Source organism: Acomys minous, assembly GCF_964271855.1.
Source record: "Acomys minous genome assembly, chromosome: 15".
NCBI lineage: Eukaryota > Metazoa > Chordata > Mammalia > Rodentia > Muridae > Acomys > Acomys minous.
Window position 1 is genome coordinate 36987550 of NC_140497.1, and position 23231 is coordinate 37010780.

Sequence of the window (23231 nt, forward strand, 5' to 3'; positions counted from 1 at the left end):
AACTACAGTTGTGAGCATTTGTCCTTACTCCCACAGATAAGTGTAGTCTGCACCCTTTGTCAAGGAAACACCTCTTTGTAAGCTCCCGCTCAAACTAAGGCACCAGCCAAGGACAATACAGGCAGTAAACTTCAAACCCCTACCCAGATCTAGCCAATGGACAGAACATTCTCCACAGTAGAGTGGAGAGTGGGGTATGACTTTCACACGAACTCTGGTGCCCCATATTTGACCATGTCCCCTGGAGGGGGAGACCTGGTGGCACTCAGAGGAAGGATAGCAGGTTACAGAGAAGAGACTTGATACCCTATGAGCATATACAGGGGGAGGTAATCCCCCTCAGGAACAGTCATAGGGGAGGGGAATAAGGGGAAAATGGGAGGGAGGCAGGAATGGGAGGATACAAGGGATGGGATAACAATTGAGATGTAACAAGAATAAATTAATAAAAAAAAAAAACAGACAGAAGCAATCAATATGCCGAATTGTGGAGGCCAGTCCCAGCGGATAAATCTACAAAACATTCCTGTACCCAAGGCTCAGGGCACACTGTGGAAGAGGACTCAGAAAGATTGTAAGAGCCAGAGGGTTGGGGATTTTGCTGTGGGACTGTGTCTCCTAGTAACGTCAGAAGTTACACCCATAAATCCTCATCAGCATGACTGCTCAAACACGAGCTGACCAAGGATGACATCAGTGGACATGCTGGAGTGGACAGGGAAAACGCCATGAGGCCTCAATCCTACACAAAGCACTATGGGCAACTGAGAAAAGGCTGGTAGGAGGAGAGGTGGTCTTCCCCAGGGAAAAGGACAGCAATTTGTTGCCCAGTGCCAAGTGGTCACCCCTAAAACATATATATATATATATATATATATATATATATATATATATATATATATATATATATATACCAATACCAATATATGATTGAACAGGATATATTCAAGAATATATATATATATATGTGTGTGTGTGTGTGTGTGTGTGTGTGTGTGTGTGTGTACGCATGTGTGTATGCAATATAAATGCATGCAGTAACAATTAATGAAAATAGAGCCAATGATTTTGAAGGCAAGTGGGGAGGAGCATACGGGAGGGTCTAGAGGGAGGAAAGGAAAGGGAGAAATCTTATATTATAATCTCAAAAAAAAGAAAAGTACACAAACATAAAAACGTGTAAATACCAAACCAGGGACTAATTACAATTATCTTGTGTTTCTGACCTGTCTAATGATGAGGTTGAGCCAAGCAAGTTTAAATAGATTAATGGGATGAATTTTAGAAGTCATAATGTTTTATTCTCAAGTCCATTTATGGTTCCACTTTTATCATGTCTGTCACATGCAATCATTATCTTGGGCTATTAAGACATTATAAATAGTGGTTAATGCTTTCAAAAAAATTCTAGGGATTATCAGAAACCTTATACTCCAAATAGGCTTCTTTGAACTGCGCGGCTGACCTATAAGCCCAATTCGTGCCCTGCTTTCTCCGTGGTGGTGCTCCAGACAAAGCAACCAGGACACCATCCATTATAAGGAAATGGTTTATACTTGCTTCCGGAAGCAACTGACATTTTATTCGAGCACTTTCAAATCCCTTAGGAATCTCCAACTGCGACATGTCGAAGCTTTAAGATCTCTTTTTGAACTTTAGCGTTCTGGATAAGCAGTTCAAAACACTGGATTCCCCCATCCGCGTCACTTTGACTTTGATCAGGTTAGTTTCAGTTATTATTTAACAAAGCATCACATCCCAAATTTGCAATGTTCAAAGAGCAGTCCCCGTGCTGTTTTGTTAATAGTCTATTTACATTTTTTTTCTTGGAAGTATCATTTGTACTTATGATTTTTGGTCCTCATTTCGTGTGTGTGTGTGTGTGTGTGTGTGTGTGTGTGTGTGTGTGTGTGCATGTGTGTGTGTGTGTGTGTAATATGGCTTGATTTCAGGAGCATTTGAGTAAAATTAAAACACATTTACATACTTTGATGTTTTGTAAGTATTTGTTTCTTTCTCTGGCTTTATGCAAATGTTAAATTCTATCAAAGTCGTAGATTTACATTTATTTGCATATTACATAGGAATATATAATTGCTTAATAGATTGCTAAATGTCACTATTCTGTGAACACCTCAAATTCAACCTGTCCTTGAAATGACTAATTCCATCACAAACAATAAACTCTAACTCCCAATTGGGATTAAAACATAGTTTACCCAGCATCATACACTGGAGAATAGTTTTAATACATACATATATACATATACATACATATATATGTATATGTATATATATATGTTTACAACTTTTGTTTGCTGAGAGATTCTCACTATGCAGCTTAGGGTGGTTTCAAATTTGCAATCCTCCTGCCTCCTCTTCCCACATGCTGGTTTATAGGTATGTGGCAACAGAGTTGACATCAAGAGAGCCTTTTGAACTATTCCCATTTTCCTGGATCATGAAATGCTGATTGTTTTGATGGACTGAGTCTTCTCTCCTGCCTGGCTCTTGGTCATAACTTTTATCTCTTCTCTTTTTGAGAACTTGAATATTATGAAGCCAGCTAATTGATGTCCATCTTTGCCTCTGTATTACTCTTTTGCTTCATATTGAAATATCTGCTGCCGGGTACTTTATAAGCTTTATAAACAAGAAGTTTTGAGTTTATTTACTGAACAGTCGGGGGGGGGGGGGAGTGGTATCTAACGTCCAACAATGGGCAGTAGCATTCATGCAGCTTGTGACCAGGACCCTCTGACCTCTGACCTATCATGACAGAAGTTCATAGAGGAAATCAACTGGGTGTAGGAGAGGGAAGCAGAGCATCTGAGGAGACCTAGAACTAATGCTGCAGCAAGATCTACATACTGAGCCATATACCAGCCATTTTCTGAAGAAAAAAAACCCTGTAGGATGGGAATATTTAAATGTATGGAAATATTTAAATATGTATACAAATGCATACACACATACATACATGCTTGCATGCATACATACATACGTACCCCAGTGACTCAGCCAGCTTCCACAGGCCCATCTCTGAAAGATTCTACCCCCCTCAGCAGTGCAACTTTGGGGAAGAAGCTTCCAGAACATGAACCATCAAGGGGACCAACCTCATCTGAAACACAGCAGCCTCAAAGTCTATTACTTATTCATGCGGCAGCAAGTTCTTTTTCCCGCTCAGAAACTGGGTGAGACACACCATGGTGAACAAGGCCGTGTACCTCTCGTGGGAAGATGGTTCCCAGCCTATTGCTGTCTTCAAAGTCCTGCGTAAAAGTCCTTCTAATCAAAACCCCTCCCAGCTGCTTTATCCCCCAGAGAACAAAGTACATATTCCAGGAAGCAGTTCTTCAGATGTGCCGAGGCTACACGGGACCATCTCAGCTCTTATTGGTTACAGGAACTCTGTGTTGTTTTTCTATTGCTGTCATAAATACTACAACTAAGGCAACTTTTGGAAGGAGCTTGTTTGGCTCTATGGCTCCAGAGTGACAAGTGTCCATTATGTCAGGCCAGAGTCATGATGGCTGGAGCTTACATCTTGAGCCACCAACAGGAAGCAGAGAGAGCAAGCTGACAATGGCCTATGGCTTTGAAACCTCCAAGTCGGCCCCCTAGTGACACATACCTTCTCCAACAAGCGTATACCTTGCAAGTCTATCTAAATAGTGTCACTCCCTGGGGACCACATGTTCAACCCACTGAGGTTGTAGGAGGCGTTCTCATTCAAACCACACTGCAGGCACCAAACAACTTGTAACTCTATTCCCTAGAGATTCCGCATGCTGTTTTAAGCATGGTTCCTATTGCTGTAATAAAACACGATGACCAAAAGCAAACTTGGGGAGAAATGGGTTGATTTCAGCTTATACTTCCACATCATAATAGATCACTGAGAAAAGTTAGGGCAGGACCTCGAACAGGGCAGGGGCCTGAAGGTGGAGAAGTGTTGCTTAGCGACTTGTTTCTCATGGCTTGCTCAGGTTGTTTTCTTATAGCGCCCAGGACCACCAGTCCAGGGGTGGCACTGGGCCCTCCCTCATCAAGTACCAGTCAAACAGACGAATCACAGGCTTGCCCAGAGGTCAGTTGGGTGGGGGCATTTTCCAGAATGACTCTAGCTGGGGTCAAGTTGACATAGCACTAGCGGGCACACATGTTTTCCTTCACAGTCTGGTCTGTCTTGGACTTCTAAGCTTATGCTCGGATGCCCCTCCCCCGACTCTTCAGGAAATGGCTTCTCCTCTCCTCTCCTGTCAACCATCTATTGTGCTGACATTTGCTTTGCATATTCTGTTGTCCTAACACTTACCGTATTAAAATCCAATTACATGTCTACATGCCTATTTGTCTAACTAGGCTGGGAGCTTCTAGAGGTCAGGAACTACATCTTACTCACTTTTCCTTTCCCAACACTTGGTACGACAGTCAGCATTTATTATTCATTGAATGAAGATGTAGTTGCTAAATAAGAAATAGAATCAATAAGGCACATCTAGGCTTAATTCAATTTGCAGTTTCTGTGTGACTCAAAATAATAATATTTAAAGTCAAGGTAACAGTCATCCGACACTCTTAATTGCTCCTTTCTCAAGTGTATATGCATTTGCATCTATTTCAATATGCATCCAAGTGCTTATTACATTTATTTTATGTACAGACTGCTCATTACAGAAAAACCATCTCGAATCAACCAGTGCATTTCAGGAAATTGCAATTTAGTAAAACTAGATCATCCAGACCCTTCACCATAAACGTACGAGATTTTCACATATAATATTGCGTGTCTGTGATATTAATAAACAGAATTACTATGCCCTGCCTTGAGAAGATTATTCTTTAAATAGCACACATACACACAAAAAGTAGTTAGCTGCTCTTCAAACACTTGACTACACTCAAAATGGCAAATAAAGCGAGGTTCTATGATGCTCACATTTATTTTTTCTATTTCAGTGATAATTATACCCATAAACCTGATTCAGCACTCACTGCCGCTGAATTCATTAATTAAAACAATTTCACTACTACCACTGGGATTTCTCAAGGATATCAAAAACACATTCAAAAATCAAAATAGCATACATCATCAGTTTTGATATGTGCACAGTGTGCTTCCCTTTGACTTTATCTCTGCCACCATAAGAAGGTTCTAGATTTAAAGATGGGGAGCTTAATTCCTATATAATTTTTAACAAAACTGTGTAGAATATAAGATGAGTTATTAGAAATGGAAAGATCTATATAATGAGTCACAAAAATATTTTCTGAAAAAACATCCATAGAATGGAGATATATAAGTGCATGCAAATATTTAAGTAATAGCAATTATAACGTCTTTATAATTCCAGTGTGTGTGTGTGTGTGTGTGTGTGTGTGTGTGTGTGTGTGTGTGTGTGTGAGAGAGAGAGAGAGAGAGAGAGAGAGAGAGAGAGAGAGAGAGAGAGAGAGAAAGCGCTACCTGCCTCTGCCTCCCAAGTACTTAGATTAAAGGTGTGTACCACCACACCTGGAATATTTTAAAATTTTACTTAAACCAATACTTTTTCATTTAAGAGTAACTTACACTCACCCATGAAGCAAGGTCATTCATCCTTAAATGAAAAAATCATAGCTTTTAGTCATAGCATGGTAAACTGAAATTGAAATTATAAACGTATATATACCCAGGAAATTCAATTATTTCGTGTATTAGAGACAATTTGACTGTATTTGGCAAAGCACCCTAACTCTGGGCTTGATTTAGTAAGCACCTCACATTACTCCATTAGGTGTGTGTGACATACTAGAGCAGTGACATAAAACACAAAACAGAATTTCCAGTGGTAGAGTATTCCAGAATTGACCACTACACTGCAGAAGAGGGCCCCTAATGGAATCCACATTCAAGCTATAACTTCGTATGTGTAACAGAATCTCACACAATTAAAATAACACCGAAAACAGCACCTATTTCATACAGCAAGCGAATTCTACCCTAAGTCTTACAACCAATTTTTTTTCCCCAAGGGATGCTTGTGGGTAAAGACTGAGGAATGGAATCAGTCTAGTGAACAAAACCTGCATCTGCCTTTGAATTTAGCTTCAGAAAATCCAAATGCTATCCCTTATTTGCTAAGGGCGTCTCTGTCACTCATCGCATCCCAGGCTACTGCAATGCCACTAGTAGTTTCTCCCAAACTCTTAAAACTGAATTGGTCATTGAATAGCTTTTAGGTCCTCCTATTTCCTCTCTCTTACCTACATACATCTGTTCAAAAAGAGGCCATTTCTCTTGCCTAGGCTACTAGAGAACCTATTTGGCCACGGACGGTGATTTAGATGGCAAAGTACCTCAGGTTCTCTGTTGAAGGATGGATGTGGGTAGGCATGTCTATATGCCTACTTGTCTAGCTAGGCTGATGGTTTATCAAATCAGCTTAGCGGACACACCTATTTTTCATCTTAAAGTACAGTAACTCAACTTTCACACTTCATCTTAGCCAAAAGGCCAAGAAGGGTTCAGTAACTCAACTTTTTTTTTTTTGATACCCTGCTGTCCTTCCTCTGAGTGCCACCAGGTCTCCCCCTCCAGGGGACATGGTCAAAGGTGAGGCACCAGAGTATGTGAGAAAGTAACTTTTAGACTTTCTCTTTCCATATAGAAATCTGACTTTTTAATAATACCCATTTCCTCGAATCGTAGTTTTTTTTTTTTAGCTGTGCACAGCAAGTATCTTCTGCATAAACAAATAGACCCTGCTTTAACGTTACACCCTTGTTGTGCGTCCACTTAGCCTTTAATCCTTCAGTATCACACACAATTAGTGTGGCTTTAGAAGGGTCCTTCAACAGGCGCGCTGCTAAGACTCCAGGTGAGAAAGAAAGTCTTATGGGAAGGATTTATTTTATTGTGTGAACTGATGAGCGTCAGTTAAATGGTCTCTTAATTGACTGGCTGTCTAAGTAACATGCCTTTGAGGGAAACACTGCTTTTGAAATTTCCTTTGGCCAGGAGGAGAAGGGAGCAGGCTGAAGTCTTTGAAGTGTACAGCCATCAGACTAATTATCAGCACAACTCAATGTGCATTCGTTTAATTACAGTAAATTGAAAAGGATGTGGGGTTTCGAAGGAAAATGGAAGAGTCAATAAACGGTGACAGAAATGACAGACTGTGCAGATCGTTAGAGGAGACCACAAGTGTTCTCTCTCCTTACCAGATCATGCTTGACTACTGTATACAGGGTCGGGGCGGCGGGGTACGGGAGAGGTAGATTGGAAGCGGGGAGGAGAGAGGGGAGGAGCATTGTCTGTGGGCCGAAGCTAGGCAGATAATTGATATTGCTCATTTCATTTAAGTCTCATCAACACTCAAGGATATTATTTTCCATCTCTACAAAAAACAAACAAAACAAAACAAAACAAAAAACCCAAACAACAACAACAACAAAACAGAACACACTTATAGCCAGGTCCTCTTCTGACCATGGCATTCACTCATTTAAGCCCAAGTACACAGCCCATATGAGCTGTGTACTGCTTGCTCACTCTTACTTGTATTTTACCCAGGTAGACACCATAGCACAAAAAGGTTAAGTGACTTGCCCCAGGTCCAAGAACTGGGAGGCCCAGGGGCCAATAACAAACCTTCCATGAAGATTCCCAAGGCCCTGAATCACGATGAGGCGGAAAGCAGGGGCCAACTCCCCCTGGGCTGCCTGACACTGAAGGTTGTCCTTAGGTCAAAGATCACCCCCTCCTCCCAGGAGCACTAAGAGATAGACAGGACAAGAAGGAGTGAGATTAGGGAGCCTCCAACAAACCACTGCAGTTCAGCTGACCACATAGCAGCCAGGGTAGAAAAGCCAGGACTGTGAGTAACTCAGACATCAGCGGTCAGGGATGGAGCAGGGGCAGATGTGACAATCCGTACACTGATGGCTAAGGTCTTCACTCAGGCAGCTTTCCCCACGCCACACTGCTAGCTGACCGGGATGAAATACAGGACCTGTGACTACTGCTGGGAAACCATGCACACGAGGGCATTTTTTTTTTAAGGCATAAAGATGGATATGGCGAAAACACTGTGAAGTCCTTTGGTCCTGACATTTAGATAGATATTCAGAAATAATATCAGATGACTTGCCTACTTGGATAGTGGGAATGAGGTCAGGGGTCTTTCAGCCACCCATCAGAGAAAGGAAAGAAGCCTAAAATGAAAAAAAACAAAAAACAAAAAAACCAGGTGCCCATCTCACTTGCTTGGTAACATTTTAAGGGCATGCTTGCTGGAGTGGCTGTTAATAAGGGGTCCGAAATCACCATCACCCGCCATTTGCCAATATGCAAGGCAATTGACATAGGGCAAGGACTGTGACCACAGAGAGCGGTAATGTCAAGATAGGACTTCCACACAGTCGATCACTCGTTGTGAATCTCTGCTATCTCTTCTAACATGAGGCGTGTGTCATGCTCCGAACAGTCTTTCACTCTCGCAGGATGCCCCAGCCATCAAAATCACATCAGCATCGCAGTGGCTCCAGCGCCTCATAATGTGAGCTGTTGGCCTCTTTGCCAACAAATGAATGAAATCTGTTCCCCTTTGGTGGCTAAGCTTTCCTTTGAAGTTATACTGGAACGTGAGGCATTCAGCTTGCATAGTTGTACAAATGTTGAGCAAACATGTTTTCCCTGGGAAAACAGCATCATTCACCGTGTTTCCAACTATGAAAATGGGCAGTGCAAAGTCCCATGTTAAATTCAATGAAAACACGGCTGTGTCTGGGTCCTCAGTGTCATTCTGATTCATTATTATACTTAAGTCTTCCTTGTTTTAATCTTCCTATTGTAGAGTAACACACACACACACACACACACACACACACACACACACTTGCAATTACAACTTTGCTTGACACCTCAAGCCAGTACAAAAATGTATAAAATTAGACAATGCTTAACTGAGGAATCAACTAAATGTGACTAGAAGATCCAAATTCTGTCAATGTTAGAGTAAATTAAAATACCTGAGGAGAGCTGAATGGAGTTGTTTTTGAAATTTTATAGTAGATATGTTTGACTAAAGTTAGTTGTGAAAGTAAAAAATACAGTTTTGAAGATATTATTTATAAATGGAATAAGAGGACCTGCCTAAGGCTGGAGAGATGGTTCCATGGTTAAGAGCATTGGGTGCTTTTCCAGAGGACTCAAGTTTGATTCCCAGCACCCACATAGTGACTCATAGCCATCTGTAACTCCACTTACAGGGAATCCAATGCCCTCTTCTGCCTTCTACAGGTACCAGGCACACACATGATTCACAGACATACATGTATGCAAAACACATGAAATAAAATAATACAAAGTTTAAAGGACCTGTACATAACTCCAAATTGTAACTCTTACCTTAAAGTAGCCAAGAAGGAAAAAAAAAGCATATTTTAAAAATTCGATACAAAAGTCTATATCACCCTTGTTTGATTTTACTACACACCAGAAGAAAAGGATGTTCCCTTAAAGATAAATGTAATTAATTACTGAATTTTTGCTCCTTCCGAGTAATCACTGAAATTCCAGAACAAATAAGATCATCTAAAATACCATTATGGATACACATATGAAACACATGAAGCGGCCAGCAGCCATGGCGACAGCGTCAGTTCACTCCCTCTTGTTTCCTTTCTCAAAGCAGCGTCACTGAGGATTCTCAGACCATCAAAATGTTGTTTAAAAAAAAAAATAACCACAACCAAATCTTGAGGAAAGAGTAAGCATAAGTTTTAAACCATCAACGCCCAACTTAAAACATATTGCCTTTGACACTTTCTTCTCTGCTCTCACCAAATGCTGCCCAAATGTCCAGAGTTTCAAGGCGAGGCTCTGGATGTTGGTCACCAGCTGCCACTAGACAGAATGAAGGGTACACTGCTTCTTTACTTCCGTTCTCAGCACAAGGCATGTGAGCATGCCAAAGAAACCCATTCCCCTCTAGGCAACAATACCAAGGCAAGCGCAGGCGGGCAGTGTGTGAGGCACGCACACGGCTTTCTCTTGTCTTCACAGCCAGTCGGAAATCTCAAACTGAGAACTGAGGTTTGCCAAGTCTGCCAAGCATTCTGGGGTCATGGGAGGGAGGGGAAGTGGTACATATTTGGAAATTTGTCATGGTACATAATTAAGAATAAGAAAGTTAATATGTACTTTGCTAATATAAAATTTGAAAAGTTATGCTATTAAGATTTGGAGTGAAGAAGCTCAAGTTGGTCCAGTGGGAAAGATTTAATAGGTAAGGGTATGGATGGGCTATGGTGCAGGTTATGGGAACCAAATGTATTACTACATGCAGTCTCCTCCTTTCTCTTATGTAATATTTTGTTATGTGATTGTGAAAATGAGAGGGCAAATGCAATATCTTAATATGCACCTGTCATTGCTAAAAGAATATCATGTGAAGGGCACGAGGCAGTATTTATTCCAAGCTGTGAGCATTTAAGGTTAGTGACTTCTGAATCCACTATGAACACTGATATTAATACGGACTGTCCTGAGGAGAATGGATTGGCTGGCAGAAATTTGGGCAGCATGATTCTTAGGCTCATTTTTGTGAAAAAGAACCATCCTTGCTTTCTATTATGGGGTTGGACTAAAAGCCAGACTCCACCAAGGACTCACACTTCTAACATGAAGATCCTGGGTGCCTGTTGCTAATTTATGTTGACTTTGGTTTAATGCATTAGAATATTCCACACAAAATAAATTGTTTCCAGTGATTTAAATTAAACTTTCCCACCCCAGGAATAGCAAGGAAATGCCTCGCAAGCAGGAGGGAGCCCTAAGACACACTGAGAACTAACCGCAGATCTGCTCTCCTGTTACAGAGCAAAGCTGACAACGTTGCTCAATAAATTATAAAGGTGAAATATTATTAATAAACGATCATCTTTCTTTTCAAATTTCATGCAAATCTTCTGTTTTAATTTTCTCTTTGCTGTTTGATGCATAGGATAGATACTACATTGATAACAGTCTAAAGGAGAAGCAATCTCTTAATATTAAAAACCAAGGAAGAGTTTTTTTTTATTATTATTTTCTCTGTGTTACTGCTGATGTTCCAATTCTTCTTAGAAGCAGTGCTGGCTAAAAGAAAATTAAGCTTTCTTTTCAATTTATTATTGCATATAAATTATTTTCATATTATTACCCAACACTGGCAACAGGATGACAGAGTGCCAGTACTTTATAATGACATTTTTAAAATAATGACATTTTTAAGGACCATGCAAAGCTGCTATTTAGGCATCCCCAAATCCCAGTTTTTGTATGTAGCCTTAATTGCACAGTAATCCAGTTCCCAAGGACATCAAAGGCCGCATCCCACTCTTTACCAAGATTTCAATTGCCCTCATCAGCTAGTAAGTTTAAAGCATGATCAAATTTGTTTTTCAATCACTTGAGCGCTGTTAATAAACTATTCTGTGTGCTCATTCACCCATTCTAAGATTCTGCAATGCCTTTGAGATACCTTCAAGAGAAATCTACAAAAACATCTTTGATTGCAAACTGGCTCCAGGGAAACTTTATCAACACTGTTTTCCTATTCCATAGTAGGGTAACAGGTGACTTGATCCAATATAAGTCAGACTTAATCTTTTCTCCCCACTCACACAACGTACACTAAACTGTTTTACAAAACTAGCTAACGCATCACAGTGTTTGCAGAATTTAATAATTTGACATCAAATATTGATCCACTTCTCCTCCCACTAGGGGGAAAGTCCCCACACCATTCACAAGTATTTTCTTGGGCTCTATTACATTAATACAAAAAGAAAAGAAAGAAGAGAGAGAGAGAGAGAGAGAGAGAGAGAGAGAGAGAGAGAGAGAGAGAGAGAGAGAGAACGGAAGGAAAAACATGAGTCACAGTCAACTATAACACAGAAGCACCAAATGCCAGCATTGTAAAGTAAACAGTGGCACTTACCGCTGTCGCTGTCCGACTTGTTCTCGTGCTCCGTGTCCGTCAGGGTGAGGGCTGAGTTGGACCGGCTGGACAGGCAGGAACTGCGGCCCGATTTGACCCCCCTGCCCCACAGTCTCATGGCATGCTCTGGGGACATCACTGCTTCGTTTTCCGTATCCGCATCTGACCCTGCACTGATGGAGTAACCTCTGTGAGGGAGCCCCATTTCCGCACAGAATGCCGCTCCTCTTCGAGTTGCGGATTCACACACTCCTAACTGCCTTAGGGTAAAATTCTGTCCTAATTAGGGGGGAAAGAGAGATAACAACTAGTGAGTATATGATTCCTGCGGTTTAGTTTCTTTTTCTTTCAAAAAAGAAAACCTCCCTGAAAGAAACGCTCAATTGTCCAGGCTTTACCCACATCAGCACCAGGTGTTTGCAACAGCTTTGCATGGCATATGGTCAAGTGGATGGAGTTATGGGAAGGGAGGAGGCCCAGTGGGCTGGGAGGAGGCTTCAGCTCAGATCCCTTTTGTTAAACCCACAAGCCCCTCCAGAGATGGGTTCACGGCTTGGCCATGAAAACTCAACACAGAGGGAAGAACTGGTCTCCGATGGTAGAACTTGGCTTAGCAGATGGTGAAGCAACAGAAATGGCCGTCTGTCCTGGTTTTGATCCTAAACTATGGAATTTTCCCCCTAATTATGGGTCACTTCATCGGGTGAGAATAAAGTTTATCTCAGGAGGAAGTCACTGCTTAAGCAGCAACAGGCGTTTGATCATTTTAATTGTATCTTCCCACCTTAACTTAGAAAGCAATATAAATGTGTCTGTGCATGTGTGTGTGTGTGTGTACCTGTGCATGCCCCTGGATGTGTGCATGTATGCATGTGTATATGTCTGTGTGCCTGAGTGTAGTGTGTGTGTGTGTGAGCACGCACGTATATGTGTGGGTGCATGTGAATGTGTATATGTGTGTATATTTTTACGTGTATGAATGCGCTCATGCACACGTATGTATGGGTATACATGTGTGAATGCAGATCTGTGTGTGTACATCTTCATGTATGTATATGCAAGGGTATGTGTATGTACGTGTGTGTAATCAACACTCACAGTGTGATAACTTGAAATTGACCACCATTTATTGCATATCTATGACTTTCTGGATGTTTTGAGTTAAGATAGACCCGGACATCTGTATTGACCAAAATGAACCAAGTTTTTCAAGTACAGTGCACTCTAGAAAGAAAGTGGGAGTGATATGTTTTTAAAAATTAATGACACAATCAAGCTCTCTGAAAATAAATGGCCGTGAACTCTGCGAGCCTTTACTAATAAATTGAGCATAATAAAACTCACGACACTGCAATCACTTAAAGCAAAAGTGTTTAAATTAGGTGACACTGCAGAAGGACCGTTAGTATTAATGACGCGTCCCGCCTTCTGTCTGCTTTTGGAATTTTGGTATTTTATGACACTATGGATGAAAAGTATTTGAAACATGTTTGTAGAGTGTGTGTATAAGGCTCTCCCATTTTTACATCTTGCCTATGAGAGGGTCCCATATATAGGCACCTCTGGAATCAAACACATATAGAGAAGAGTAGTAGGAAATACTGATTTAAACACCACTTCTTTAGCAAATCTTTTATGAATATTAGGTATTTATTTGACACATGGTCTTAATTTTCCTACTTCCATCTTATGGATCTACATGAATATTTTAAAGTTAATTTGCTGTTATGAGAAGCCTACATTATATTTTTTAGGAGAGGGTACTTATAAATTATTTGTGATAAAATGGCATGTTGATTCTTCTAGGCAATAAATCAAACATAAGACACAATATAGTAAATATTTGGTTGTAAAGATATTAGCCCCCTCCAGGCCCAGCACATTTAGACTAGTGTGGTTAATTGTTTTGTTGCTGTGGTCATATCACAATTTGGAATCAGCTTTATCTCAGTCAGACTTCCGAATGATTCTGACAATGACACTCATAAATAATGAAAGTCGGCTGCTACAATTAGCTAGAATCAAACTGTGCTTATCAGAGAGATGTGAATAAGCATTGGAATCAAAACCAGCATGGAAGAGGGAAAAAAGAAAAAGAAAAAAGAAAAGGGAGAAGAGAAAAATGAAGGCCTCTTCTCCACAGACTGGGTGAAGGTGGCGAGCTGGTGGCCTGATACGGAATTGTCTGTGTTTGTGGGGACTGACTTTCACATGAACTCTGGTGCCTCATATTTGACCACGTCCCCTGGATGGGGAGACCTGGTGGCACTCAGAGGAAGGACAGCAGGTTACCAAGAAGAGACTTGATACCCTATGAGCATATACAGGGGGAGGAAATCCCCCTCAGGAACAGTCATAGGGGAGGGGAATAAGGGGAAAATGGGAGGGAGCGAAGAATGGGAGGATACAAGGGATGGGATAACCATTGAGATGTAACAAGAATAAATAAAAAAAAAAAAAAGAAGAAGTCATGTGGCCCTCACCTAGGAAACACAATCAAAACAGGGCGAGAGGAAATGGATGGGCTACGGAAGGAAGAATTCCCTTATTGTTATCTACTGGTCACTTTTAAAGTGGGCCAAGAGTGCTACCACACTTACGCATTGCCATCAAACATATAGATTTTCCAAAGTAAATTTTAGAGGGGCGGGGGGAATATATATGATCGTACCCTTCAACTGTCTCTCCTGTCCTGGGAAGTATCTATATTCCAAAACAACAACAGCAATAACAAACCAAAACTAGAAATCTATACTTCCCTGACTATAACTGGAAACATTCTCCAAGTTAATGACTTTTCACACTACTGTCACCTTGTTAGGAAAACTACATGGAAAGAAAGCAGAACGCTGCAGTCCTTAATTGCTCTCCAGATATGTAAACAGAGCTCGCTTTGCAGCTAAGTATCCCACACATTATCCTCATGGAAACACACACAACCCAAACCCCAGAACTATGTGACCCTCTGCAGTCAGTGACTCACGAGAACTCAAATCTCTTTAGGGCTAGCTCTAAAATTTAAACTACAAAGCAAAAACAATAGCAGACACCACTGCTTGATTTATTCCACTGAGCTAAAAAGTTTATTATTATTATTATTATTTTGTTTCTAGAAGGACAGAGAACTTGACTTCAGATGCATCTACATTAAAGCCACCCACGAGTTCCACTAGCGTCTCTTTGCTACCATTGTTCACATCTGTCGGGGTGTCGGGGTGTCGGGGTGTTCATGATTTGACCTAGGTGATGGTTTCTGGACCAGAGATGTGCTCAGTGGTGCAGCACGTGAAGGTGCACGCGCTAAAGAAGGGGAAGGATGGTTTATGTAAATGTGAGAAATCCCTAAAAACGTACTGGCAAATGGCATAATTATAGAGGGACATATAATTTAAGCATTCATTTTCAAATCATTCACAAACAGCCACATCACCAGCAAAGCTGGTGTTCGCTTGAGTAGTCTGCCATCATTACAAAGCGCTTCACGGCAGACGGATTCTTTTTTTTTTTTTTAAAGATGTTTTTATTTATTATGTACACACTGCTCTCCCTACATGTACACCTGCAGGCCAGAAGAGGGCATCAAATCTCATTATAGATGGTTGTGAGCCACCATGCGGTTGCTGGGAATTGAACTCAGGACCTCTGGATGAGCAGCCAGCGCTCTTAACCTCTGAGCCACCTCTCCAGCCCCAGGCTTTGGATTCTACTGCTATTGATTCTTCTTCTTCTTCTTCTTCTTCTTCTTCTTCTTCTTCTTCTTCTTCTTCTTCTTCTTCTTCTTCTTCTTCTCCTTCTCCTTCTTCTTCTTCCTCTTCTTCTTCCTCTTCTTCTTCTTCCTCTTCCTCTTCTTCTTCTTCTTCTTCTTCTTCTTCTTCTTCCTCTTCTTCTTCTTCTTCTTCTTCTTCTTCTCCATCTTCTTCTTCTCCGTCTTCTTCTTCTCCTTTTCCTTCTCCTTCTTCTTCTTCTGGTTAGGCGTTACTGATTTTTAGGACCTTCTGCTTCAATGTGATTACCCTTGGGGTAGAGGAGGCCAAGAGAAGAAAAGTTCCTGCCTGAGAGGAGACAGCTGGTAGAGACAAAGGAGCTGAGGCAGTTGTGTTGAGCTGGCTTTGTCTTAGGGAAGGAGTGGGGGAGGCAACAGAGAGAAGTGGACACATAGGGGGGCCACTTAAGACAGAGAGAAGTGGACACATAGGGGGGCCACCTAAGACAGAGAGAAGTGAAAACATGGGGGGCCACCTAAGACAGAGAGAAGTGGACACATGGGGGGCCACCTAAGACAGAGAGAAGTGGACACATGGGGGGCCACCTGAGACCGCTCCGTGCAAGATAAACACTTGTGAGCTGTGTGTTGAATCAGCTCCAGCTCCACGTGAACTAGCTTTACGTTCTTTGCAGTAGTTCTAATACCATTAATTTAGTTTCTCTTTTTGCCCTTCACACTCTTTTATATTAATTGCTTGTCTAAAATTGGCAAGTAAGTATTTATTTTTGTCTGCTGCATGTTGGATTCTTCTGGTAACCTTGATCAGCTAGGGCCAACAGCCGATCTCCCTAGTACAATTTGAAACAGGACCAAAACAATAAATTGTAGCAAGAACAAAGTATACCTGAGGGCGGAATGCACTGTGATTAAAATGCAACATTAGCTTGGATTAGATTAGGCAATTCTGTTTTATGATACTCATAAACTGAAAAATCTATACAGGAAAAGATTGAATAAATACAAGCAAGGCAGGTTGCATCACTTTAAAATAAGTTTATATTGTTTAAAAAAAGGAATTTGTATATGTGACAAAGTAGACAGGCTGGTATAAGAATAAATACTTCAAACATGGCAGTATAGCACTTATGCCACAAATAAATGAGGGAAATCAGGAAAATGGATTGGCTATACAGCCTGTCTTCCTATCTTTTGAAGTAATTAGAAGGGAGAGATTTTCCTAAGAGAGACATTTTAAAATACTATATGAAAACAAGAGGCACAAAGTGACATTTATCCTCCCTCTCTCTCTCTCTCTCTCTCTCTCTCTCTCTCTCTCTCTCTCTCTCTCTCTCTCTCTCTCTCCCCTTGTTCGTTTGTTTGTGTTTATTTTGCAGTGTGTGTTTTAAAACAGGTTATCATAGAGCCTGGGTTAGGCTAGAACTCACCATAGTTCCATACTGAGGGTGACAGTAGAAGGAATATCGCGTGTATTGTATGGCCGAAGCACCTGTCAATTAAAAAAACCTGTGGCCTATAGCTGAGGCAGGAAATGGAAGGTGGGACATCCGGTAGGCAGTGGGATTCTGGGCTAGAGACAGGCAAGAGAATTCAGCTGGCCAGATGTGAGGAGAACAGACTACCTAAGCCCAGGTAACCAGCTATGTGGCAGAATGTAGACTAATATAAATGGGCTATTACGTTATGAGACAGAGGATAGCCTAGAGGCGTTATGCCTGGGGCAAGCAGGAAAACCTCCCGATACAGGTGAACCTTGAACTTTGATCTTCCTGCCTTCCTGTATCCAAACACTGGCTTTACAGCTGTGCAATAAATGACTTATATTTGGTGGTGGGTACTGGACTCAGGGCTTAATGCATGTTAGATAAGCTGTCGTCCGACTGAGCTACATGTAATAATAAGCTCTGAGGAGGTACCATGTACGATTCTCAGCCCATGCAATGCGTGCATTTAAAGTGCTCAATTCAATACATTTTAGGAGGTTCACAGTTATTCTGCAACTATGACCACAATCAATTTTCTCATGCTCTTATCATCACCATAAAAGATGACATAATTATCAGCTATCTCACATTTTCTGCTCGTGTCCTCCCTCCGCTATCCCTCAGAGACCACTAATGAACTTCCAATATGTGCAGAGGCTGATTTGAAACATTTCAGAGAGGAGCCTACAGTGTGTGCTCTTCTGCGAGTGGCCAGCTTCACTGAGCACCAAATTTTTTCAAGTTCAAACCTGGGCTTGTGACATGGCTCAGGGTTAAAGGCCATTTCCTCCAGCTTGACCTGACTCCCATCAATGCACCCCAAGGTGGTATAGGAGAGCACCAATGCCCACAAGTTGTCCTCTGTCAAAGTGTCCACATTCATACCTTAGCAATGTGTGCCCATGAACACACACACACATACACACACACACACACACACACACACACACACACACACACACACACACGTGTGTGCACATAAATAAAGGCAAAAATTGAAAAATTAAAAAACAAAGACCAAAAAAAAAAAAAAACCAACCCCACATTTAGACTGTATCAGAAATTCATTCCTTCTTATATCTGAATTTTACAATGTACGGACACATCATCTGTCACACATCATCCATTCGTCAGTCAGTGGGCAGTTGAGTTGTTTCTATTTGGGAGTTACTATGAAAATACCACTAGGGATGTTTGTACACAAGGTTTCGTGTGTGTATGTCTTTGTCTCTCCTGGATGTACAACTAAGAGAGGGGGTGCTGAGCCACAGCATAGCTAGATGCTTGACTTTCTGGGGATGCTCTCCATGGAAGGCGTACTGTGTTACTCCCATCTTCCGAGTACGAGGGCCCCAAGTTCACATTTTCACCAGCACTCTTCACTATCAGTTCCTCCCCTAGCACAGCACACTCTAAGCAGGGTCTACAATTTGCAGGGAGTCTTTGGGATACAGGCCATTGGTCCTGACTTCCAGAGGAAACCCAGAATCACTGTTCTTTCCCGAAAGCGGTTCAGGCTATGAGACTCTATTCATACTTCATTCTAGATCCCTTTGTCTAGAAAATGCCTTCCCGTTGAAATTACAAACATTCTCCAGCCAGATAACTTATATTAATAACCACATGCTGCACAAAGTCACTTCATCCTAAATGTACACGAAAAGAAACGTTGACTATAGCGTGCATGTAAAATGTAAATAACCCAAACAAACATTTACTAGGGAGTAACGGCCTGAGCGAGATGCATGTATCCGCTATGGAACATTGTATGGCTAATTTAAACCAGAAACTTGGACTTATATCTTCAGATCTGGAGGAAAGCCATGCATATATTGTTTTTGTGTTGAAAGTGTCAGTTGCACAACAGCGGGTATGGTATGATTTTACCCATTGGGAAACTAAGGAAGAGAGACCCAGCCAACAGATACATGCTTGTATTTTAAGCATGAATAAAGAGAAGGATATATATATAACTCATGATGGTCCACTTAGAAGGGATTGCTCACAAACAACAAAACAGAAGACAACAAAACAGAATAGGGTTGAAGCACCTCCCCCCGCCCCCTACGGTTACCATCTCAATACCTAAAACCAAAGGGGGAAAAGAATCAAAACATCTTCAAAAAAGAATTTTGTCAATTTGCTTTTTAATAGTTCTGATTCAAAAACCACCTTCTCTAGGAAAAGTCGTGTCCCATGACTCCTTCCTGCTCTAAAGAAATGAAGTGGTGTATGTTTTCCTTCTTCATACGGGCATCATCTTTGAAGAGAATAAAAATCCGTTTTTCCAAAGTAACAACCATAAGTCAAATATGAAACAGGGACAGACTGATCCGTGTGACTATAACACAGAAATAAAATGATCTATTACAATCTTGTGTGATTTCCCTTGGTTGTTGTGAGCTCGAATGGCATTATTTGTTCTCAGGCATGGGATGACATTCTTTCAGCGGTCCAAAACTACAGTTTCCTATCAGGTGCTGGTAGAATCAGCACCTGAGCCTGCTAACCAGGGCTCCACTGTTAGGTGTGTTCACAAAATGAAAGATGATAACACAGTCATAGAAACACACACACACATTTTTTCCTCCTTTATGCTTAATTTTTTTATGTCAAAATTGCCACCTGTTGAGCAGCATGCCTATCCTAAAATATGGCGTAGAAATTTATTTTACTTTGGTACTGGCCATTGAATCCCTGGAACTTCAAACATGTTCAGCAACTGCTCTGTCACGGAGCTATACTCCAAGTGTTTCAAACTTTTATGTATTTATTTCAGCTCACGGTTCAGATCAATCAGTCTTTCATGGGAGAAGAGAGAAGCTTATGCCAGGAAGGGCCAGGAAGCAGACAAAAGAGGAATATCAATAATAAACTAACTTTCCTCCTTTCCTCCTTTTATTCCACTGGGCCATCAGCCTAGGGGATGGTACTGCCCATCAAGGGCATGCCTTCCTCTCTCAGTTTATCTTCTCTGGAAATGTCCTCACAGATATGTCTGTCACAACTGTGATTCACCAATACCGCGTGTGACTTTCAGGTTTCGCAGGCAAGTCATCATTGAGGAGAATTCGATATGCCATTATGGATGAAAAAAAAAAGTAGGTATCTTTCTCTCCCTCACTGATATTCTTGAGTTTCGAGAGAACACTGACAATGCCTTCCATGCTCCACAGTCATTACTACAAACACAGGTCCAATGGAAGCCTCTGTCGCAGCGTTTCTCAACCTGTGGGTCACAACCCCATGGGGGGGGGGGACGGGAACGTTTCAAATGACCCTTTCATAGGAGTTGCATTTTAGATATCCTGCATATTGGATATTTACATTACGATTCATAACAGTAGCAAAATTACAGTTACGAAGTAGCAATAAAATAGTGTTATGGTTGGGGGGGGTCACCACAACACGAGGAACTGTTGGATTAAAGGGTCACAGCCTTAGGAAGCTTGAGGGGGAACCACTGCTTGGGCTGTCCTCTCTACAATCATCTTGCATGCAGCCACAGAGGGTCCCTCTGTCCACAGGAATTCGAGGTGCTCAGCAAGGTGGATTTGCTGAGGTGGGTCAGAATCGAAAACCCCCAGGGACTTCCTCAAGAAGAAAAAAACAGAATATCACTTTAAAAAAAAATTTTTTTTTAGATGTGTGAGGTTTCCAGGGGGATGGGACTTATATGCCTACTGAATGGAAGGTTTGGTGGAACAAATGAGAAAGCCTGGGTTGTGAGTCCACTGACTTTAAAGAAAGAACGACTCTCAATCCTCAGTTAGGCCTCATGCACACAACCTTGAGAGACTGACTTTAGCAACCGTTTGCACTTAAAGCAACGCTATTTCCCTTATCAAGAGGTATTCTGCAAATTTGAGTTTGCTGTTTCACTTCTTAATAATGCCATTAGAACGACCCGAGGGCCTGAGGAGGATAACACCCCCAAACAACATTTCTTCTGGTATCTGATAGGCAGACTGTGGGAGGTGCTGGTCTCCGTATGCCCGTGGTTTGGCACGAAGCAGCAGGTGTTTAATAATTGTGACTGAAGCGGCACCACGGAGCTTCACATTGTGTGCCCAAAATTGGCAACGTGGCAAGGAACCGGATACAAGTTCAGCAGTAAGCCCGTGGGCTCAAGGCATCAGACCCATAAAGGCCAAGGCAGGGGAAAAGGATTACTCCCACTGTGTCCTGAGGAGGCCTCTAAGCTACATCTATCTGCTAGCACCTTCTGCTAAGTAATCTACAAAGCTGCTTGACCGCCAAGCCTGAAAGAAGAGCTTGCGTGCTTAGCCAAAATGAGTTAACAATCAGGTAGGTAGGGGAGCTAAAAGAAGGAGCTAAGAGGGAAAACACTAACTTGAAACAGTGATAAACCGGGGGCCTACTTAACTCGCTGTCTTTAGTAGAGAAATTTAAGGTTGAGCAAACATGACCATCTAAAGCCTTTAATCCTGCCGCTGACATTCATAGCGACTGCGAAGGATTAATCATTTGATCTCCAAATGAATCATTTCAAGCAGTTAATATTTAAAAGTAATAAACTTTGGAGTTGCAGTAATTAGCCTGGTAGATCTGATTAATGCCTCAGGTTTTTGTCTCTTTTTATAAAACCCAATTTTCGAGACACACACACACACACACACACACACACACACACACACACACACACACAGAGCTAAATTTCCTTAGTCCTGGTATAACAGAAAACACGAGGCAGGGCCCTGGGATTCTTTTCATTTTTGTGTGCTGACAGAGGTAAGGGGGAGCACTGGGGAAATGGGGAGTCTGGGGTCTGACTGGAGACTCAGAGCGGCATTAAGTGCTAAATGGTAGGACCATATGCTCGTATTTCTTTTGAAGTCTAGGATCGGTTCCCATTATTCACTATAATGGCATCCAAGCCTAAACCAAATCTCAGTCTTTAAAATTAAAAGTGCTTTCCTCTTGGCTCTTGAATCTTCCTCTGACAATTGCCAACATGTCTGAGAGCTTAATATATTTTCGGACTCTAAAAATACACAAATAAACAAAATAAAAGTAAGAAGAACATGAGAAGTATTTTTCCATTTTATTCCCAGAGCCAGGGCTAAAATGGTTCAGAGACACGTACATGTTATTACTATTATTATTATTTCTGTTTATTTATTTGTATGTGTGTGTGTGTGTGTGTGACTACACATACAAGTGCACATGCAGGTACATGCATGTCACAGTGTGGGTATGGTCTGTGCATGTGGAGGTCAAAGGGCAACTTACAATTATCGGTTCTCTCCTTCCTCCATGTGATTCCCAGGAATCAAGCTCATGCCTTCCGACTTGGCAGCAAGTGCTTTTACCCACTGAACCATCTTGACAGCCTCACGTAATTAGTATTTTAATTAAAGGAGTTATTAATCCTATTTTTATATCTGCCCAACGCTAGTTGTGACATTCTAAAATTATATGTATAACCTTCCTGTCCTATATTTTTAAGAAATCTGAATTCAATTCTTTTCATCTATCTGGAACATATACTATACAGAAGCATTTAAACATTACTTAACATTTTAGTAATGTAATAGTCAACAGCCTTCACCCACTAGTCACCAATTGCTAAGTGCTTGAAGGACTTTTTCTACTTGGAAGCTAAGGAAAGATCTGAAACGCAAGTTCCCAGTGATGTGCCACCACCTCTGAATTCTCACAGCCTAATCCAGGAAATGTCATGTGTGTTATTATTGTAATGTGCAAAATGTTTTTTACTCGACAGAGCCTTTGTGGGGCAACAGCATCTGAGGTTGTTTTTTAAGTGAGGATTGTGGTTATAGCTCAGTGGAGACCACGTGACTGCACCCAGCACCAAATGGAATCTCACCCCGGCTGAAGCGGGATGAGAGGGAAGCGATAAACCCCAAACGTGCCACATTGAATTATCCATGCTTGACTGTGCCTACTTTTGGTTTAGTTTTGAGATTACTGTTTAAGAAAGTTTCATATACAGTAAAACTCACCAACCCACAGCAGACGCCGTATGTGCTGTAAGAAAAACAGCCATCCCAAGCCCAAATCAAATATGGC

General features: G+C 41.4%; 1 protein-coding gene across 14 annotated transcripts in view; it reads right to left on the minus strand.

The window, feature by feature from the left end:
- Positions 1–23231, minus strand: part of TENM3 (teneurin transmembrane protein 3) — a 2605219-nt gene that overhangs the window by 416142 nt on the left and 2165846 nt on the right. For 10 of the 14 annotated variants that reach the window (XM_084760481.1, XM_084760480.1, XM_084760467.1 and 7 more), the window contains one exon: positions 11970–12248. The exons of 3 other annotated variants lie outside the window; for them this stretch is intronic. In XM_084760481.1, the coding sequence (XP_084616607.1) occupies positions 11970–12248 (279 nt within the window). The remainder of the gene's footprint in view (positions 1–11969; positions 12249–23231) is intronic. One more of the 14 variants, XM_084760472.1, reaches the window with a different exon arrangement.